Source organism: Pygoscelis adeliae, unplaced genomic scaffold (genome assembly GCF_000699105.1).
Source record: "Pygoscelis adeliae isolate BGI_AS28 unplaced genomic scaffold, ASM69910v1 Scaffold83, whole genome shotgun sequence".
NCBI lineage: Eukaryota > Metazoa > Chordata > Aves > Sphenisciformes > Spheniscidae > Pygoscelis > Pygoscelis adeliae.
The window spans coordinates 573,358-595,646 of record NW_008824467.1 but is presented as its reverse complement, the minus strand read 5'-3'; the positions used below and the strand labels follow the sequence as shown (position 1 = coordinate 595,646).

Sequence of the window (22,289 nt, the reverse complement as noted above, 5' to 3'; positions counted from 1 at the left end):
GGGAAAAAAAAAAAAAAAAGAAAACCTAGTTTCATCTCTGAAAACTATGATAAGTACTTTTACAGTTTGTAAGAGGACTAAAGGCTGTGAGTTTCACCATGCCAGATAGATAGTCTGTGCCAAGGTTGGGTAAGAAATTATAGGAGACCTCCTGGTATTTATATCGCATGGTGTTTGCAATTACTTTGTGAAACAGTTGTTTTTTCTTGTTAATACATTATAGCCAAGGTTTTCTTTAAGAAGCTGGGCCATTTTTGGCACATGTATAGTGCTTATTACAGCTTTCTGTGATCAAGAGGTAGAATGTCTTCTTTTTATACTTGTTTTGACCAAAAAAGGTACTTATTAGGAATGTACCTGTTTAACATTGACTACATAGGCACAAAACTGTAAATGTGTAGGTGTGTGGATATACATCCACAAACAGAATGTGAATGGTGAAGTCTTCATACAGCTTCTTAGGTTAGTTTTTGTTACTGCTAACATTCTTTTCTTTTGTTTAAGTCACATTATGTTACTGTATTATCAAACTGACTGAACTGAAAATGTTGGTCTATTATGGTAATGAACATTAAGCAAAGCATGGGGATCAGGTTGATTTCTCTCGGGAGCAAAATACAGGAGTCTGCTGTAGCACCTGTTTCATTCAGAAATTGCTTCTTTTTGACTGAGTACGTAAAACAGCTTCCATGTTTGTTTTAACATGCCAAACTAGAGTCCATTAACTTCCCTTAGCCTGTTATGGTGTTACACTTCTACTTTGTTATTTTTCAGGGTCTGTTTTTGAGTGAATTCGATTTCAGGAGTTGTCTCTCCTTTTTGCTTTACATGTTGAGTTGCACCTCAAGTTTTATTAGTGTATTTAGAATTACGATAACTTCTCTCATTTATTCCTCCAATTTCTAGTACTAAGGAAATATTTTTAGAGGACTTGAACTATTTTTGTCTACTCTTGGGTAGCCAAAATAGTTGTGGGAATTTGTGTTCTGGCATTATTGTTAAGTCTTGGTTACAACTGAAACTGTAGCAGCTGATGTTCATGACATCTTCTACTACTGTAGCTGCTGTTTTCTTCTTTTCTTAGGGTATTGATTCCTACTTTTCTGGAGTCTGATACATCAGCTACAAAGCCAACATAATACATGATTGATTGCAATAGCAAGTTAAAACAATGCTGATTTCAAAATTAAGTTGGAGGTAGTGATGCCCTGGGCTTAGTTTTGATCAGTCCTCTTTCTGAAGATAATTGCACTTCTTAATTTATAATGCAAATGGGAATTTTTACAAACCAGTCTGTTGAGGGAGCAGGCACATTGATTTCTTACTGTCTTTATGGTTTTGCTAAGTATCTATCTATGATGTTTCCCTTTTTTGGCCAACAAGGTCCAGCAAGGAATGTGGGGTTTTGCCATAAGCTTCAGTGGTAGCTGATCACACTTGTTTCTGAAGAAACACAAAGAAAATTATCCACTGTGTACTGTGGCAAAAATGCAGTTACAGTTTTGCCTTCCTGCATCTGAGACACTTATGTAACTTGGGGTCATCTCACACTTCCATGTTGAAATACCTTTCACTCAAGGTGACTAGAAACCACTGCTGCACTGGATTTCCTCTTACGCTCAATTTTTTCTATTTCTTGGTAGCTAGAGAAGCTGTTAAACACAATATAATGAAGGTTAAAGCATTTGAATTGAAACCTGTCTTTAAAGGAAAGATACAAATTAAGAAAGCATAAAAGGCACCTGGGTTTAAAGGCATAAAAAGCTGCAGTGTCCCTCCATGCCTTTTTCAGGCCTAACAATTTACTGATTCTGCATAAACTGGACGTTGTTCTACTACATTTGCTGCATATCTTCCCTGCTAACTGTGCTCTAAAAGCATTTTAGAATAAATTATAAATCATCAGTAAACATAAGCCACTCCCCCTTTCTTCCCATAAGGCTTATAGGTGAAAAAGCAAGACTGGTATCGTACAGCCTCACCAGTAGCTATAGTTTGCCAGACCACCTGTTGCTACTGCTTCATTTGTTGGCATACTGGGAAAGACCACTCGGGAAGTGGTGAAAGGTTTACTGTTATTGTGAAAACTGTTTAATATTAACAATTAGCTGCAGTTCCAGTGTACCTGTTAAAATGACACCAACCCTGAGAATAAATGCCAAAAAACTAACTCCTTTTATGCAACCGTTTGAAATGCCAGCACACCAGCCTATAGACAACTGTGCAAATCACCTTGAGTCACAGCACCCTAACTCACTTTACGGTTGTTGCAGAAATAACACATTTGCAAGGCAAGAAAAATAGGTGGTTCTTGCCAACAGTACCTAAGTTGTTCACTCATTAATTAATCTTAGGGTGTTGGTTTTTTTGTTTTCTAAGTCACCAGAGTGCATGAAACTTTGTATTTCACAGTGTGTTCAGAAAAAAAGTACTTTTTTCCTAATTAAATGTATAAATCTTCACCAGCTTGAATGTACTGTTGGCTATTGCAAAGCACACGTGACCAAGTTCGCATTAATGTCAGTATTGTTCTACTGGTTTCATTAGGATTTTCTCCTCCTTTAATACTGTACCATACATTGTTAGAAACTTTCACCTTACTGAATTAGCTTTAACCATGTTGCTGCTTTTTAGTTTCCTAGCTGCTGTAAAATAGCTATTTTGTGTTTATTTGATATAGAATTGTAAAAACTGCATTTATTTATACAGAGACATTTATAATACTTATTTTACAAATGTTCTTATATTCTGAATAAATTTCTAATGCTGTTTCTTTGCCTCAGGGGTTGCTTTATCGTACCTTGTCATCTTATTGTTGAATGGGTCTGCTTAAAGGTCCCACAAAGACTTTCTCCAAGATAAGTTATTGAGGAAGATGCTATGACACTGTCAGGAAAGTTCCCATAATAGGGACATGAAAAGTTGGTAAGAACTCACTGGAGATCTGATCACAGGTTTTAGCTGAGCTCAAGAACATTAGTACTTGCCCCAAACCCCCTGCAGCTTCAGTGAACACTTTATAGAAACGGAAAGGCACATATGAAACCGTTTCCACACATCCAGTTCTTTTAATAAGAAGTTATATGGACCTCCCCCCCCCCAAAAAAAAAATCACTATTTCATAAATACTTGAAAAGCAGTGGTTGAAGTTCACATACTTCCTTTCTCCAGTACATCTAACACCTTTTAAAAAAAGTTTCCATTGTGTTCGATGGGCCCCTTGTCCACCTTTACAACTGACTTTAAAAAATACTACTACTTTTCCTGGCACTATATATAATCAGTGCTGCTGGCTGGCTTAAGGCAACATTTAAACATTCTACAGTGAAAGAATAACCTGTGCCAGCAGCACAGGCTTTACATTTCACACTGATCAGCAATGCTTATATTCATACTTCAGTACTTCAGTAAGTTTATACATAAAGTCATTTAATTTTACAGAGAAAAATTACAGTATAGAAGAAAATGTCAATTCAGTCATAGCCTCTTAAATGGTGTGCTTCAGTTTCTGAATCAGTGAATAACAAAATCACAATCATCAGTACAACAGATATTACAGGTAGTTACAGATTTTATTTACTAAAATTGAAGAGTCGACTAACGCAAACTTTCTTCAAGATAACGTAATGGAAGTTGAATAAAATCTGTAACTTTACACGGTTTTAACCCCGTTAGCTGTACATACTTTCTACTTAATTAGCACTGATATGACACATACCAGTGAGGAAAACAGATAAAGTTCTTGAGCTTTAAACAAACAGGAGGAAGACATAATCCTTCATGCACGAGCCTATTTTCTGCAAGGCATGCAATGCTGCACAGAAAAGTGTTATCTTTGGGCAGCAATACCTGAGTCAGCCTGGGTCCTGGAACACGTACAGCAATCTAGCATTATGCCAAAATTAATGAACAAAACCCCACCTCCTTCTGTGGAGTCTGTTCTGCTTTTTAATGTTAAAGTGCTTTGCAAACCCAGCTAAACTGCTCCTCAGGGCTGAAGTACAGCTTCCACATACTGCAGTGCCATGCAGACATAGTAAAGTTACTTAAGGATCCTGTTTTAAGTATAGGCTTGAGAAGTATTTGCTGAGAGCTCTTAATCATGCAGTTTTGCATACTTTTCCTGCATAACAAAAATATGTATCCAACCAGTAAGATATAAATGGTTCATCTCCCTAGTTTAGTAACTTCGCTCAAACATGCATAAAAAAAAATCTGCAAAGTAAGTTTTTCTCACAGTGGGAAGTGTGTTGTAGAAAACTGAGTTTGCAGGACCTATATTCTTAAAAAGCTACAAATGCCTTGCTTTAAAATGATTAATGCTCCATGAGCTGTAATCATTTTCTTAAAGGCACTAAACTGTAACCCATAACAGAAAGTAGAAGCTGGTTCTTCTGATCAACAATATAAGTGACAAAATACTCAACACTGTTTTCAGTAAATTCTGTAGTGGACCTATTCAAATTTAAACATTCTGTACCCTGTGAAATTTTTATAATTACTTAAAAGCAAGCTTTCTTTTTTTCCTACAAGTATTGAAGGAGGAATTGAAGACACTTTTACTTCCTTCCCCAAGCTGAGAACAATTTAAAGATAAGGGTTTCTGTACAGCTGAATCTATACAGTAAGTTAAGTCTCACTTAACCTAACATTTTCAGTGAAAAGACAAGTTAAAACCCAAGCATTTAATTTTAACGTACTACTACTAATCCAGCATAGTTCCTCTTGTATGATCTTGAATATGGCCAATGTAATTGCTACATGTTGTCTTTCTTGTAAGTTCACAATCTATTTGAAACAGTGAAATGCACACACAGCACAAATCCTACTGCATCTATCAGTGCTTATGTACAGGATTAAGAACAGTGCAAACACTAGCATTCAGCTTACTTTCATTCTTGAACTACACTATTGCTATAAATGCATAAGAACAAAAACCTATTATGCAAGAGTAGTGATATTTCCAAGCCTAATTTACTGTAAAAGCACCTTCAGTTAGTTTGTAGAAATTTACCATATCTTAAATAATTTTGGTTGCTTCAAAAGCTGAAATACTGTAATAACAAAAACAATCTGAAATTATGAAGTCATGTATAAGCACCAGATTATTTAACATTTACAGTGCAAGACTTAATTTCTGTAAATAAACTGATTTTAAATCAAGAGAGGCTATTCTACCAGTTATCAGTAATTTTGAGCTTCCTAACACATTTAGAGTATAACCTCCTAATTTAAAAGATGAAGGCACCTGACTTTACCTCTGAAAAAAAAAATCTGTTGCTCAGAAGTTATAAAAAACAGGTAGCTGAGGATTAAACGGCCCACTGACCCAACAACTGGACAGCTAGTCACCAATGGAGCAGCAGTGCCATCTTGCACCACAGGATATTAGAGCTTGGATTCTTAATATAGACTCTTGCTCTTCACACCAGAATGACATGAGTGCTGCTATAAACAGCAAATCAACAAAAGCAACTCTAATGCAGTAAGTAAAAGTTGGAAAAAATAATTTCTTATCTGAAATTACAATCTGAGAGCAAGTCTGTTAGGAATAGCCAGACCTGAAGCCTGCCTTGTTTTTAAAAGGAACTGTTAAATTTATAACAGCCACAGGTAGGTGAAGGAAAAACACAGTAAGTATTGTTCTCAAATCACCAAATTAAATCAGGAAGGTTGGAGCATAGCACATAAGCCTGGAACAGTGACTAGGCCCAAAATTTTATTAGAAACTATTTATGCAAGTTTGGTCTAAAGAATTTACATTGTGTTAAAAAATACTTTGACTGTGCAATAAATAAAGCTATTTCCCCTCTTCGTCCCAGTACCACTGTTCCCAGACTTCAAACTATGTAAGACACAGCTACTTTCAAAAAGCATGCATGTTCGTCAAGGAATTGAAGTTAACAGCATTTCAGCACAGAACATATGTTATTCAATTAGGCAGATCACTCTTCAGTCTGAGTTCAAAGTTTACAGCATTCTGTGAAGGAGAGATGCTAAAAATCTCACACTAAAGCAGGGAGTTTATATAGTACTAGACACTGCAAACTAGTACTAGATTCCCAGCACCCACACATTTGTAGTTTTTTTGTTGAATGTTTGTTTATTCCACAAGTTCTTTAATTTCAAGAAGCTGAATGACCATTCATAATCTGAATAACCCCTTACAGGCAAGCATTCTCAAATTGAGCAATGTTTGTTTTTCAAGTATCTTGACATCAGTTCTCAAGTCTGACATGCAAACAGTTACTTGGGTCTAGCTCCCATAAAATAAAAACTCATGGAACTAAATTCTGTATCACTTGTTATTTCTTCACTGTTTTACAGAAGATAATGTAAACTGTACTTCTAAACTTAGAAATATACTTAATTATAAAAGGATGATGAAATAAGAACATAAACAATAGTAAACAGTTCAAAATGTTCACAGTGCAGGGCATGATGGAACCATAAGGTAGATCATATGCCACCACACATTGTTTTAGAAACCTTACTGAGAAAGCAGAAAGCAATGCTACTACAAGAAACAGTACCCTTATACAAGGAAGTAAGTTATTGCATATTTATCACATTTATTTGCAACTCACATTAAGGCTAGATTTACTAAAATCATGACATATGTATAAGCCCCACTTTGGGTTGCTTAATGAAGCAACCAATTTCTCTTACACTGAACCAACCTTTCACTAAGAAGAAAAAAACGACTCGGTGAAGATAGAGGGCAGCCAGCATCTCCTATTCATAGGACACACTTGCTTCGTTCTAAAGACTTCCTCTGCCTGGGACATGATTTCCCAAATAGTTGACAGAAGCTCCAAGTTCACTGTTTCATCAACATCCCCCTTATTTCACAGAGCACTAGATGAAATATAACTGTAATTTATCTGAAAAGTCAACTTACTTATTAAAGATTTCCACAGCCTGATACTTAATCATGCCTTAGGAGAGTCTTGTTAACTCCACAGGCAGTAGCAGCCTCAGGATACGCATACAAACTTCTGCCTCACCATGAGTAAAGGCACTTTTGCTGGGAAATCAACTACTTGCACTAAAGAAGTAACTAAAGATTAGTTTTCACCTGAAGCTGAATAACATAACCTCCTCCAGCATATCCCACCTTCTCAATTACTGTTCTTCGCCATTTACTGTTTTGAACGGCCTTTGGATACTTTTTTTTTAAAAAAAAAAACAAAGTGAGACAAAGCTAGATTTAACTATTTCACGATTTGGTCTTGAAAGACAAGGCCCTCAGGACTCTTGTCCTCCAGAAGGAGGAAATGCTGCAGTCTGTTTCTCGTGTTGACTGATACAGAAATCCAGAGTTCCTATCGCCAAGATTATTACAGCATTGGAGTCCCAAATCACCTGGTGCCAGGCAGGTAAATAAACCAGGAGATAGTTCTAAAGCTATTTCTGAGGAAAAGCACTAGGTAACAGATCAGGTAGGGTAGATGAAGTAGGGTGGTTGAAGGAAGACCAGGATTTTGGTTTTGGATGACACGAGTTGCATAAAGACTCAGTGCATGAGCATACACTGTGATGAAACAAGGGCGTAGTTCATTCAACCTACGAAGATACCAATTACTCACCTTTATTTTAGAGAAAAGTCCATTTTTAAATCTGGGACAACATGCTTGCTACCACAAGCTGCTGTGACAAGTTATTTCAGTGCGTTTCTCTCAACTGCAAAGCATGTGTTCAAAACCCCTTAACTTGAATCATAAAGGTGATTTAACAGTTGTCACCAACTTTTACTGGGTTTTTTGTTTCCCCTCCCCACCAATCCTTGATATTTTTACTAGGAAGTATTGTAGCTGAAAACGACCGAGGCTACATCATTTAAATGCTAACTGCAAGTGCAATTCAATACTACTGGATATATACAGAGCATACACTACACAAGAGATCCGAGGACAACAGCACAGAATACAATACTGGACACCCTTAGAATAGTTATTGCAAGCCTGATTAAGCCATTTAGTGTCACACAATGACTCTCTTATCCATGCACCTGCCCTCCTCCTCAGTGAGATCTACAGAGGCTTATTTACATTCAGTATAAATTCTACACAAGTAACCTCTCACAGACGAAGTTTAAGCTTTTCTTTTTTGAAAGCAGCTGCAACTGGGATAACACAAAACTTTGCAACTTCTTCTTACCCAGCTGGGGACAGTGCATAAGAGTTGAAGCTAGACACGCTGAATGGCTAAATTCTACCCAGTGCATGTATCCTTACTGAAGACAGAGGCAAAGTAGGAACAAGAAGTCAACATGCTATAGATTTGACTCCAAGTACTACTGATCACCAGCCAACAAACTATCAGTGTGAAGAGGGAAGGTATTTTGGGCAAGCAACCAGGGCAGAGAAAGAATGACAGGCTGAGGCTAGGTTCAAAATGTGCAACTTGGTTTCAAAATCACTAGGACAGAGGAGTCCTCTGAGAATCAGTTTCATTGCCACTGCCATAATATTGCAATGTACTACACAATAATGACTAACAAGTCCAATAATTTACATCAGAGCAGTTAAAAGTTTAGCAAGCTGGTATACTCCAACAGTTAAAAAAAGTCAATGACATTCTACAAAACACACAGCAAGTTTAAAAAAAAAATCAAAGAAAAAAGAATGCCCTCTAATGCACAGCTAGGAACAAATGAACTGAACACTGGAAAGGTACTTTTGTGGACAAAGGCTATACTGCATTTAAAGTGCAACACTTGACTATGCCACTCCCATACTGCAAAGAGAACAAACCCTTCCAAACCACCAGTCAGTCCCTGCATTGCATTTAAAAACAAACAAACAAACAAAACAAAAACTCCTGAGAAAGAGTAAGGCTGGACAAGAAACCCCCTCAATTGCAACTGGCAAGTCTGATTTTTGTTCCTAGTAAGTTTGCTGTCAGAGGTCAAAATTTTTCATTATGGCATCATGGTCAAACTTGAAACTCAAGAATGCTCTTGATGAGAAAGCAAATTTGTAATGGCCATTGCATGCCACAGAATGTCCCTCTACACGTTCTGGCAGTGGGTCTTCACTGGAGCAACACATCTCATATGCTGCATCTGCTTAAAGAGAAAAAAGCATGAAACAAATTTTAAACAGATAGTTATCAATAAGAGTATCAATAACACCACAAAGCCATACCTCAAATGTATATTCAATTAATATTTATGGCAAAGTCTGTATGTCTGGTTATAAACAGAAGAATGTAACTCAAACAGCCATATTTACAAGTCATCTTGTGGCTAGAACAAATCTTAAAAGTCATGGCAATCTGGGGACACCTTCAATAGCCAATTTTACCCACAGGTGCTGTTTTGCAAATCATTTCTTAATAAGGAGGAAAGAAATATGGCCCTATTTTCTGAGCAGTAAGTAAAGAACTGTGTGCACTCTCCAGAGTAATCCAATATCAGCTGCAGCTTATTACTAGCAGGACAGAAAGCCTTGAACCAACACTCAAATTACCAGCATTGTGCTGACTCAGATGCTATTTTCCTAAACCAGCTTTCAGTTACTTTTTCCTCAGCCACCTGGTATAACCTGACAGTCTTCATAATTAAGGAGAAGAATTGCAAAACCAACATGAAGCAGCACATGAAGTTAACAAAAAAAAAATTCAGACTGCCTTCTAAAAATATGGCTTTATAACATTTGGTAGGTTAGCATACAAGGAAAAACCCTCAACTTGATGGTACCTGGTTATTCAGGTACCTTCAGGCTGTAACACATGACAATGGATGAAAATTCAGATTGCACTTGCCTGTTTCAAAGTTATCTTGAAGTCTTCTTGGATTAAGCCTTTTTTCACATTTCTGGTTAAGAGAATGACCATACATTACACACTTCATAAAGAAATGGCATTCTACTTCCTAGGGGTATAGCTTAAGCATTAGCTAAAAGGCATGCTGGTTATATTTGCTTTGACACACCTCCTGATGTGTGAATTATTTCACCTGTAATTCAGCATAAATTCTGTCATGTTACTTTACCTAGTAAGAATGGTTCAAGTCCACAAGTCTTTCAGAAGCATGCAAGCTTTTAACAGTCAACAAACCATTTTTAAAGTGTAGGCTTTTAGGGAAAAAATTTGAGTGCTTTCTAAATGTTTTAAGCTGGAAAGGTCTTGCGTATGATGGTGTGGAATCAAAGTTGCACAGGCATAAGCCCATTCTTCAGTCGGCTTGTCCCAAAAAGCAAGGGTAATGTATTTGCAAGCACGCTGCTACTGCCAGTTAAATTAGCATGCATTAGAGACACAAACTTAGAACTCTCCAGGGAAGAGTTAAGTTTTAGCCCCAGGTATGCTGCTGTAAGTATACAAATACAGAGAAAAGTATGGCCCTTTGCACTCTGTGCGAATTAAGAGTTCCCTGGCCTCCAAATTGTATTAGAAAATTATCACTGGGACATGAAACATTTAAACTTCAAAAGACTGACAGTCATGAAAATGCAAATGAAACACCACAGAAGTATTTAGCGAAGTCTATAAAGAGTCTAACAAAGTAACTGTGGAGTATTAACAGTTCCACTTGTTTCCATCAAGATCCTACAGATTGCCGTTAGTTTTTTCTATACAGCCGCATTTCTGGGCAGTCAATTCTTTGACTTTTCATTCTTCTACTCTCAGACCCAAATGCAACTAATGATTTCTTGCTACAGTGAGGATTTTACAGGATGAGAGTTTATGGTTTCTGCACTTTTACGTCAAAAACAGACAGAAGGTAATAACCACAAGCCAGAATGGGAAGAATCTAGCTTAGAGCCAGTAAACAAGGAAAAACTAAAGCCTGGACAAGCCAGCTGAGCTGCATGGAGAACTGGGGCTCACTGCTGCACAAGAGCCAATAAAGTAGAATTGGAGAGCTATAAAGAAGGGGGGAGGGCAGGAATATAAAAAAAAAACATATTAAAAAAAGAGAGAGATCTCAGCCTTCTCCCAGCTAGCAGAACTGTGGGGACAAAGACAATTAGTTACTGCAAGGAAAAGGCAACAAACCAAGAATGTCATACTGGAATTCACAAACTGTTGTAGTTCTACTGTATGATTAAAAAAATTATATGAGATTCTGGCGTACAAGTCAAGCCTGCATCTCAACATTTTTGCTAGAGAGAAGGGAAATAATAAGCATATGTATTACCACTTTGTATCTAACTGTTGCATAACAAAACTCCATGTTTACAATAATATATCGTACATGAATAAATAAGACATGTACTACACTGACTTATTATGACACACTACAGTAGGCTATTACCTGATAGGAACCTGGAAAGCTGCAGGATTATCTACTGAAACAGCTGACAAATTTTCAACTGCTAAAATAAGACTTACTTCCAAAATGCAAACTTTGAAGTTTAGTATGCTTGTCTATAGATGTATATGCATACAAGGTAAGAAATGTCATATTTCTACAAATGCGTACCAAATTTTCTGATCAAATATACTTTTGATAGATAGGCACTCTACTTTCTGTCAGCAGGACATTGGCCTGGACATTTGTTAAGCATTACTGGAACCTGTTAATGAGACAGCCACTGCATGTTTCTTACCAACGTATGGTTTTGCTTAACTGGTTGACTGTGGACTCCATTTGTTCGCTTCTTTTGGCTGGAAGTGTCTTGATACTGCTTTCTGCCATTGCTCCTCAAGCTCTGACTCTGTCATTACGTCCAAGATGTAGTAAAGGGAAGAGTTTAAATGGCAGCATTGAACATCATTGCACAGACACTTCCTATTTATTAGTTAAAACTTTCCTCCAAATAACCTGAAGATTTACATGCTTTGAGGTTATTCAAATATTTCAGGTATAGATAGCAATTGTCTACAAAAGCAAACTGAAGCACACTGAAATTAACCATACACTCAAATTACAAAGAGTCATCAGCTGTTACTCAGTCTCTCTTGCACTATTACAGACACCGTATTACACAATAAATTCAGTTGTCAGTTCCCATATGCTGATGCACATATACTAGTGCTACCCAAAATATTTAAAGATTCAGTATTTTCATTCCAGAGAGGAACCCTTATGAACAAAGGCATCGATTTTAAATAGCTCAGATGCATACGTTTGCCTGAGAAACAACCTACCTTTATTTTCAAAACTTCAGACATCTCAGGATGATTATATGGCTTCTGTGGCTGTTTTGGCTTCACACACTGCTCTCCTGAAAAGCCATCTGTAAACACCTGCTGACTACAGCGAAGTTTGGATCTAGTACAGGAAAACAAACAGAGTTTACAACAACTTCAAACCTACCAACTGTAGAAGAGAAATATGAAAGAATTTTCTGCTTTTTGAGAACAACCTGGAAGACAAGCTTAAGTAACCTAGTGTGGAAACTGTAATAATGCTTACTGCATTCACCCAGCTTTGTTTTGCCTGCTGGTAAGAAACCTGTGTTTTGCACAGACAGCAGGCTCGGTCCACGTTGGCACTTGTCCTGTTGGTGGTGGTGCTGACCTGACTTGAATTACTGGAGCATAGCCTTCTCCTTGGGACGACAGGTTTTAAAGTTTGCTCTACCGCTTTTAGCTCAGCTGAATCAAAAGCCAGCAGGACTTGTTCCCCTACTGACCCCCACAGGTTTTATATAGCTAGCTACTTCTGATAGTACTTTACAGTCCTACTTTAGAGAGTTCTAGTTTTCCTCTGTGGAAGTGCCAAAAGCATTGAACTTGAAGCATTGAAAGTTATCTACTTGTTTTAGCTTCTGTTTTTTGGATTTCCATAGACAGGACTCCAGAAATTATCTCAGTTCTGACACATGAGAATTTACCAAAAAAAGCATGACATTAATTAACTTCTCATCCTATTTACTGTCCTAAGAGCTACGCCCGCAATTTTATTTTTTTTTTATTAACACCTTCTATTACTGGATGTCCTGGTTTTGGCAGCGATAGAGTTAATTTCCTTCCTAGTGGCTGGTACAGTGCTGTGCTTTGGATTTAGGATGAGAACAAAGTTGATAACACACCAATGTTTTAGTTGTTGCTAGGTAATGCTTACACTAGCCAAGGACTTTTTAGTTTCCCATGCTCTACCGACTGAGAAGGCTGGAGGTGCACAAGAAGCTGGGAGGGGGCACAGACAAACTGGCCAAAGGGACATTCCATACCATGTGACGTCATGCTCAGTACATAAACTGGGGGAAGCTGGCTGGGGGGGTCGCTGCTCGGGGACTGGCTGGGCATCGTTTGGCAGGTGGTGAGCAATTGTACTGTGCATCACTTGCTTCGTGTATTATTATTACTATCATCATATGATTATTATTATTATCATTTTATTTCAATTATTAAACTGTTTTTACCTCAACCCACAAGTTCCGGGTGGGGGGGGGGGGGGGGGGGGGGGGGAAGTGAGCAAGCGGCTGTGCGGTGCTTAGTTGCCAACTGAGGTTAAACCGCAACACTGGAACACAAATACTCAGAGAAAGAGAAAGGACAAGCAGCTTTGTATGGCCAATGTTTTATAGAAAGGATATAGAGGTGTTAAACTGACCTGGTTCTTACCTAGCTTTTTCCAAGTTGGGCTTAGAGGGTGTGCTCCCTGTAGATGAAAATCCATTGTCACTATCTGAGGAATCTCCATTCCTTCGGGAAATCCATTCCCTCAATGGCCTGTGAGCAAGGAGAAGTGCAACAAGATCTACTTACTAAAACAAATCTAAAGAACTTAAAGTTGTCTGAAAGGCACTGGGCTAGCATTTGCCTCATCCCAAACATACCTGATGAAGGGAATAGCCATAAAAAATTTGTTAGGTGCCAAACCCAGCTTGGACTTTGGGGTCATGTCATTTCTGTGGCATGGTAATTTGTCGATGGAAAACCACTCAATATTCTAGAAAAAAAAAAAAATCAAAATACCCACTACTGTAGCCTTACAAAATGTTACAAATGTGTATCAACCACAATTATTTCCCTTAATTAAAAAATTACATTGGAAGACTTTAACAGACCACAACAGGCTTTTTCACAAAAGGTTAATTAACAATGGGGTCATTCTGACTGCAACTACAGAGTAACAGATGGTACAGCACATACTCACTGCAAGATATGGCACCTAAAATATGAAAGGTATTATCCAGCAACTAAATTCTGAATAAGGGTTTCAAAAAACAACCAACCAAACCACTACACACTGAATGCCATAAATAAAGGTAGAGGCTTTAAATAACTTTCAAAGCCACTACTATTCTTGTTATTTTTATTTAAAATTCCATCAAAACTAGACCATCACTAGTTCAAAAATTATCAGAAAGAATAGGATTTAGTTTGCAGAGTAAGTTTCAGTTTTTGTTACAAAAGAAAAAAACATTGGTCAAGGATAGGATTTGTGTTATAATTTATACATTATAGTTTTAACTACTAAAACTGTACACTTTGCAGAATGGGGAACGAAATCAGGAGTCCTGAATATACATAGTGTAGAAGAACCCACACGAGCTTTTCTATTGCAGAACCTAGCCCCAAAACTCCAGGTCCAGATAAGATGTATATTATGGAAAGAAGTTACAAACTGAACAGTTTTTAAATATAGTTCTACAGGGAATACAAAAATGGCATGCCCGGTTGTATCAGATCAGATGAAGATGGTGCTTCAGCAGGGAGACAAAAATCTGTCATTGTACGAACTCTTCATCACCCCCACGCAGATGGTCACTGTTATACAGAGGGGGGTATTTACCATACATTTAAAAACCTCCAAGTTCATCTTCTTTTACTTTGTATTTTGAAAAACAGGCCTCTAACGCAAGAAATTAAGAGACTCCTGTCTAATCAACTACAAGTACCTTTTCCTATTTAGAAAGACAGATGCCCTGTTCAGTGGCATCATCTGCATGAAAATAGGGGGATAGCTGTTTTAAACAGAATTGCAGTACAAGAAAGATATTCAAACTTCAAAGATTATGGGTATAAGGAACAAACTCCCCAACAGGTCTACTACCTGAGTCTTTGCTTCTCCTTTTCACAAAACCTTTTAAAAGCATAATGGTACACAAATCATCCAAAATAGTTCCCGTTTTGTGTGCCCTTCCCAACCTCCTCCTTAAAATACACTGTTCTAAGTCTGTATGGTATTAGCCAAGAGAGAGAGAATACAATCCTTAGTTTCTCCTTCTGATATGTAGGCTTTTGTACATCAGCAATTAATAATTACATCTTCAGAAGAATATATAGTTATATATGCAGCTATGACTACGAATAACATGAAATGATTAACACATACACCACCTAAGAGAAAAGAAGGGGAGAATTGTAGTTTGACAGCATGCTCTAATGTTGTTTTCATGATGAATGGAGACATCAGACAGACAGTCAAGAACTAGTCTTTGCAGTAGAGTTGCAAGAAGTTGACAAGACCCTACAGTGCAGAGATGCCATTTGTACCTAGTATTTGAGATATTCATCGTGCTTGGTAGTTTCATTATTTTGCAGACCATTAGCTTTAAAAATCAAGCTCCACAAGAAGGTTCCTATACATTCAAACAAGATAACACATACCCGAATTTCCCGTCTAGTTTTGGGGTTGAATTTTGTGTTCTTGGGAACTCCTGGAATGATGTACAGCCGTGCTAATTGATCATTAATTCGCAGCTCAATGTATTCTTCTTTGCAGATATAATCTTTTATGTCAAACCCAGTTTCTTCAAACACCTGAGAAGCATATAGATGACATCAGTGTGTGTATTCAGATTTATCCTTTCAGAACCTATCATCACAAGGGAAGGAATGACTATTTTTCAGATCTATCCATGAAAGCAGGCCACTAGCGGGAAAAACAAGATTTACATAGATACTTTTTCTATTATTGAGCATTTATCCAAGATCCTATGTGCTTTACATTTCTCTAAGACAGACAGACCTGTAATAAAAGTTGAAGCAATTCTATTACACCTTCATGTAGCAATTTATTAATACAGATAGGGAGTCTCTAGCTCCTCCTCCATGCTGCTGGATGCATGGAAATCTTATTCACAGCAAAAACTCCTATCTGGGGAGTAAAGACATCTTCATATTCTAGCAAAATTCACTTGCACCTCAGTTTTTCTTCTCTTTCAACAATCCTTCTACTTCATGAACCTTCCACCCCCAATACATATAATCATTTTTACATTCATAACAATGTATAGCAATACATTGTATGAATAGCAATACATTTGTACCTTATAGCAATAGGGTAGCAAAACTTTTACTACAAAATTCAAACTGCACATTCACACTGACAAACTTAAAACTGTGTCATCAGCTACTCTAGAGAAAAAAATAGGAGTTTTGTACCTGCTGGAGATTACTAGAAAGACTATGGTATTTTAAAAGAACATTTTCTTTGCATATTTTATGGTCTTGCAGTGAAAGATCATAGATTCATAGAATGTTTTGGGTTGCAAGGGACCTTCAAAGATCATCTAGTCCCACCCCCCTGCCGCAGGCAGGGACAACTAGATCAGGTTGCCCAAAGCCTAACTTCAAAATATTTACTTTTGACAACATTTGCAAATATACAAGGTTTATAATATAAAAAGATTCATGTCAAACACACCTAAGAGCTTAAATCAGATCATGCTTCTAAGCTTGCTAAGTAAATACTCATTTTTAGAAACTTCCTAGCCCTCAAAATCTCCACAGGAAATACAAGTACTCAGAAAACACGCAGGATTGATACCACTGTCCAAAATATTTCTGCCCAGACAGTGGAACATACATGTGAACCATCACTCATAGAACTGGATATTAACCCCAGGGCTATTAAGCCCCACCGCCAATAATCCAAAGGCAGAAGTCCTCAGTTAAATTTTTTAAAGATCAGATTTAGAATTAAAAAGAGGGATAGGATCTTCAGCAAAACCTCTTCTCAACCCTCATCTCCTGTGGGTACGTATAATAAAAAATAGAACTAAATAACTGCATATAAAATAATAATAGCAGGAAATACTCAAAATATGTTATGCAAAATACCGAAGTATATATTGGTATCAGCAAAATGGTTGTAAGTTCCATTTTTGAAAATGCAAAGGAAATTAAGCACAAATATGAAAAAAAAAAGAAGTGTTTAATACAAAGCAAATAATTGACCAGTTAATCTTCAAATTAGCACATACAACCCCTTGTATACCAAAATAAAAAGGAAGCCATTTTCCCATCTATCTACATTAAGAACAGCAGAGTTTAGGGGGAAAAAAACAAAACAAAAAACCCACCACACACTGTCTCAATTAAGAGAAAAATATGTTTTTCCTCCACACTTACTCTTACTACTAACACCAATGTTTTCCCTTCCTAAGTGATGGTCCTGGTTTTGGCTGGCATAGAGTTAATTTTCTTCCTAGTAGCTGGTACAGTGCTGCATTTTGGATTTAGGGTGAGAACAATGTTGATCACACGCTGATGTTTTAGCTGTTGCTAAGCGGTGCTTAAACTAGTCAAGGACTTTTCAGCTTCTCATGCCCTGCCAGCGAGGAGCTGGGAGGGGGCACAGCCAGGACAGCTGACCCAAACTGGCCAAAGGGCTATCCCATACCATATGATGTCATGCTCAGTATATAAACTGGGGGAAGTTAGCTGGGAGGTGGTGACGGCTGCTTGGGAACTGGCTGCACATCAGTTGGCAGGTGGTGAGCAATTGCGTTGTGCATCACTTGCTTTGTGTATTCTTTTATTATTATTACTATTTTATTTTATTTCCATTATTAAACTGTTCTTATCTCAACCCACAAGTTTTCTCATTTTTACTCTTCCAACTCCCTCCCCCATCCCACCGGAGGGGAGAGCGAGTGAGCAGCTGTGTGATGCTCAGTTGCCAGCTGAGGTTAAACCACAACAATCTTTCCGGATTATTTAAGTGAATTCATTGTAGAAACTCCTTTTACCAAGAGAATCATTCATTTAGTATGGTTTTGCCCCCATCAACTTCTGAAATACTACCGAACTGTGTAGGCACTGCCCAGTGAAGACCTCTTCAATTAGACCTTATACAGATACAGTTTGTGGTTTTAAGACCTGTGCTGACTCCAGTAAGGCAGTTAAAAGATTTATGTACAGATATTACAGATATCCTGATTCCTGGCCACATGTAAGCCTTGAAGAATTAGCCAGTTCATCCACAATGACAATCTACCTTGACAGAAAAAGATCATAGCAACAGTGTTGTTCACTAGTGTAACCTAAATCAATTCTCCAAATTAAAAACACCATCAAAAGATTTTTTCCCAGTTTAACTGTGCCCACTTTAATGCTTTTGCTAGGATAACTTGAAGTAAAGAAGAAGGCATACTTCACGTCATTCCCTCCTGAAGCAGTTACGCCTAGTTTGTCCTGTCCGCTGTGCTGTGGTCCATATGTTTTTATGGCCTCATCTCCCTTCAGTTCAGTCCCTTAGACCAACCCTAAAAGCACCTGACTAGTAAAAGTTTAACTGAACAAGCTATTTATGGAGTAGGGGGAAAGAAACATGCATTGAATAATCAAGTTAACCGTATTAAGTCTCTGCTCATCCTTCCCCAGCCCTTGAGTTCTGCAATGACAGCCCACTGCATCTGTAGCTCAGGTGTTTCACTCCTTGGCAAGTCATTTGATACCACATAAATAATGTTCTACACTCAGAGATCAGTAACTGCTAACATGAAAGTGTATTTCATGTGTGTCCATCGCATAATAGTGCAATGTTAATGTCTAACACCTTGTTTTGCTTTTCCAAGTCCATATTAAATATATGAGTGGTATAGAAAGCACCATCAGGGAATCAGAAATACGGAATTTTTCATTCATGCATCTTTGACAGGTATATTTAAAAAAAAAAATCCATGATTTCTCAGATACTGATTCAGTCCAACTGTGAAGAAAACTAATGCATCTTACTACTTTCCCTCCCCTTAATTTTCCCTCTCAAAAATTCTAGATATATTATGTTACATGAACATTGAGTCTAAACCAGTAATTCTATTACAGGCTATTTTTAATAGCAGCTTCACTATGTATCTAGGTCTCGAGCAGCAATAAATCCTGCAGATTATTTTATTTTTCAGATTTTACTTGCCACATACATTGATTGTTGTTACTTTTCTATTTTTTAGTGATACAGGAAAGTTCTTCACAATTTTTATATAATCTTCTACAACCTCCAACTCAACTCCTTAGCCTCTTTACATAGCCCAGCGTACATAAGCTAAATTCCCATTCTTCTACCTTTTTACAGTTATGGTGGGCCTTGAAATTAATATTCCAAAAGCCACAAAGTACATAAGATTTCCCAAGCACCAAGTACTTCAAAGTAAATTGATAGTTCAGAGAACTTTAGAAATAGTACTCACTTAACTTAGCAAGTTAGTGCAAAACAATTAAAGACACTGAACAGCGATTTTTAAATTATATAACCACACCCTTGATTATCACTCTGGAACTCAGAGGAGCACTAAAAGCTACAGCAGAAGAATCCTGCAAGAATATTTATTTACCTGATTTCAATAGAGAGATACCTAAGCAAAATGTCTTTTCATCGAACACATATATCCTGCTCTCAGAAAGATTCCATGTCTTTAGCTTAAATTTAATGGAATCAAATATAACTTACCTCTCTAGCAGCACAGTCATGAGGAGCCTCTTCTTTATTTACTTTCCCTTTTGGAAATCCCCAACCAGACTTTGCTAAATAGCCCTGAACCAAAAGAACCTGCAAAATACAAGGGAAAGCAACTGTCAAACACCCACTATTCTAACCAATTTATATTAAATGTTTTCCCTTCACTGTCCCCTGCTTCTCCAAAAAGATACTTTAGCCTGGAGGAAGGAACCCATTAGGTTTTCTGTGTTCTAGCAAGAACTGCGGATTTTTTTATGGGATCATGCAACTCAGAATAAAAAAAACAACAAAACTGAGTAGGAAAGCAAGCAAAAGTGTGTTTACTGTCTCCTGTATTATATTTCTGTACACACTCAACAGTGTCAAGTAACTGTCAGGTCTTCGTGAATCTGAAGCACTTTTCTTTTTTCTCCAGATGAAAAATGTAAACAACAAAAAGATTACTTCTGCCAGCATATGCCATCCTTCCCTCTAGCCCTTCACAACTGTTTCCTTACTTACATTTTCAAGTGTCTCATCGAGAATAATTGCACCATAGGTTGGCACTCCCATTTTGTATTCTTTCCACTCATCTAAAACCTTTTGCACATCTTCACCTTGAGGCAGTAAAAAAGGGCAGTGATTGAAGAGTACAGAAGCATGTTAAGGAAGATAAACTTAAGCATCCAGTTCCAAATCACACACAGATATACAAAAGATACCCACTCAACATTTACAATAACCACACTCCCTCCCCTAAGTGCTTTCAAGATATATTCTCTTGGAAGTAAAAAATACTAAGCATTAAGTAATTTGGTAATTCTAATACAAGCCAATTTAAAAAAAAAAAAAGACAAAAGATGGTGCAAGGCTGCTTGTTTGAAGGAAGGTCTCCCCTAATTTTGAAGAAGTATCCATATAGCAGTTTTTTTGAAGATGTATTATTCTTAAACACATTTTTTTCATTTTGAAGTGAGACACAAAAATACAGTTTCATCTCCTGCTTGAAGTGGAGATAAATTTTTCCCACAGTCATTTGTTAGACTACAGTACAGAATCTGTACTTAAGTATTTACTATACAAAAAAAATATTTTTAATGGCATCAAGTTAGAGATCTAAATTCTAATACACTTTACCAAAACTCACCATGCAGAGAAAATAATGAACAACCTTTATAACTCTAAAGCTTTGAAAGCAAATCTACAAGTCCTTAATAATAGTATTAATATTACATATAAAACTATACTACCAATAAAAAATATTCCATAGCAGAGTACTTAAAAATACAACATTGCAGCAGAACTAATATTTCTGGCAAATGTGAGATGGAGAGGGACAGATGTAATGAACAAGTAACATCTATTATATTGTATTTTTCCTGCACTGCCTACAATTACTAGAATGCTGTTGGTCTGAAAATACATTTATAATTAAAAACATACCTAAAATAAATAAAAAAATAACTGCGTAATATCAAGCAACAGAAAATTACCATATTTTTACAGTTTATTGTTAAAATAAAAGCTGTAGTGTTTCAAAGTAAATCTCTGTTACCAAACTAACAGAGAAGTATTTTGGGTAGTGAAACCACAGATAATATTATCATGAAAGTTAGAAGCAATACTCCAATCCCACATCACGAACATATGGGAAAAGGTTAAAACTAAAATACTTGCTGGATGAAGGTCACGAGTTTTCCTCCAACAAGGACTAGATAGTATACGTTCCAGCAGCCCTTGTAAGCAATGAAAAAAACAGAGGCCAACAGTATTAATTCAGTAAAAATGCATCCTCTCCCCTACCAAGCAACTGTCAGTACTTCCAACAGATATGTACCACTTGCCCATGAAGGAACACATATCACCTTCAGCTACATTAACATTTATGTACTATTTACTTGGAAAGGGATTAAATTAAGGACACAAAACACCATGAAGAGCTCCAACAGCTCATCTTTGAGACTCACCTTGTCTGCCAAAGTGCAACCATGAGGAAAAATCCTCAAAGATCAGAAGTTACCTGTTTTCCATAGTTCTTTAGCAGTCTGAGAAACATCTCTTTTGTGGGTGCCACAAAATTATGGAAGCAGTGAATAGATAACATCACATACCGAGCAATACTAACTTTTAATCACTAACACATGAACTGACATTTTCCTGCTGCAATTATGAAATTTCATTAACAATATTCAGTTTGCACTTTATCCACTGAGACAGAAAACAATCGCAGTAATAAAAAGGATATCAGCTTTAGCAAAGTCTCTTATCCCACACTGAGGTAATCCTGGTGTGTTTTGCATGTAGAAATCCAAGTAAAACCAATGGGCAAGTTCAATCTGAAAACACACTCTGATTGCATTGTCTCTCTCCTCACTTGGAATGTGCAAAATAAATCGGCTGCCAGGAAAGAAAGAAGAGTAAGATTAGCCAAATCTATTGATTTAAATAAATCTAACAACAAAAATGCATTGCAACAGTGGAATTCCCGATCCATTAGCATAGAGCAACAGACCGCCAGGTCTTCCTGGTGGTCTGGAAAGCAAAAGGTTTTCACATCAAAGTAAAATACAACTTTCAAAGTCAAGAAGGAGAATGGATCATGATGTTGTTTCACAAAACTCAATTACAGTAAACTAAGTAAATTAACTGTTGTGAAAACAGGGAAGGCAAGGACATCCTATATAAAGGGCTATATTACAAGAATGAAAGCATTTTTACATGT

The 22,289-nt window shown here is 37.1% G+C and overlaps 1 protein-coding gene across 2 annotated transcripts; it reads right to left on the bottom strand.

Annotated features, from left to right (window-relative positions):
* Positions 1-4,956: 4,956 nt before the first annotated feature.
* On the bottom strand, positions 4,957-21,962 carry DCP2 (decapping mRNA 2). 2 transcript variants are annotated; one of them, XM_009321089.1, is made up of 10 exons: positions 21,813-21,962; positions 20,090-20,217; positions 19,580-19,678; positions 15,514-15,666; positions 13,737-13,849; positions 13,522-13,629; positions 12,100-12,223; positions 11,559-11,666; positions 9,769-9,820; positions 4,957-9,067 (listed from the first exon to the last, which is right to left on the bottom strand). In XM_009321089.1, the coding sequence occupies exons 1-10, from the start codon at positions 21,865-21,867 to the stop codon at positions 8,904-8,906; spliced, it is 1,104 nt and encodes a 367-aa protein (XP_009319364.1). In that variant the 5' UTR covers positions 21,868-21,962; the 3' UTR covers positions 4,957-8,903. The 2 variants fall into 2 exon arrangements, with proteins under 2 accessions (XP_009319364.1, XP_009319362.1); XM_009321087.1 differs by having other exon boundaries at positions 11,580-11,666; positions 21,813-21,958.
* Between the last annotated feature and the right edge of the window lie 327 nt (positions 21,963-22,289).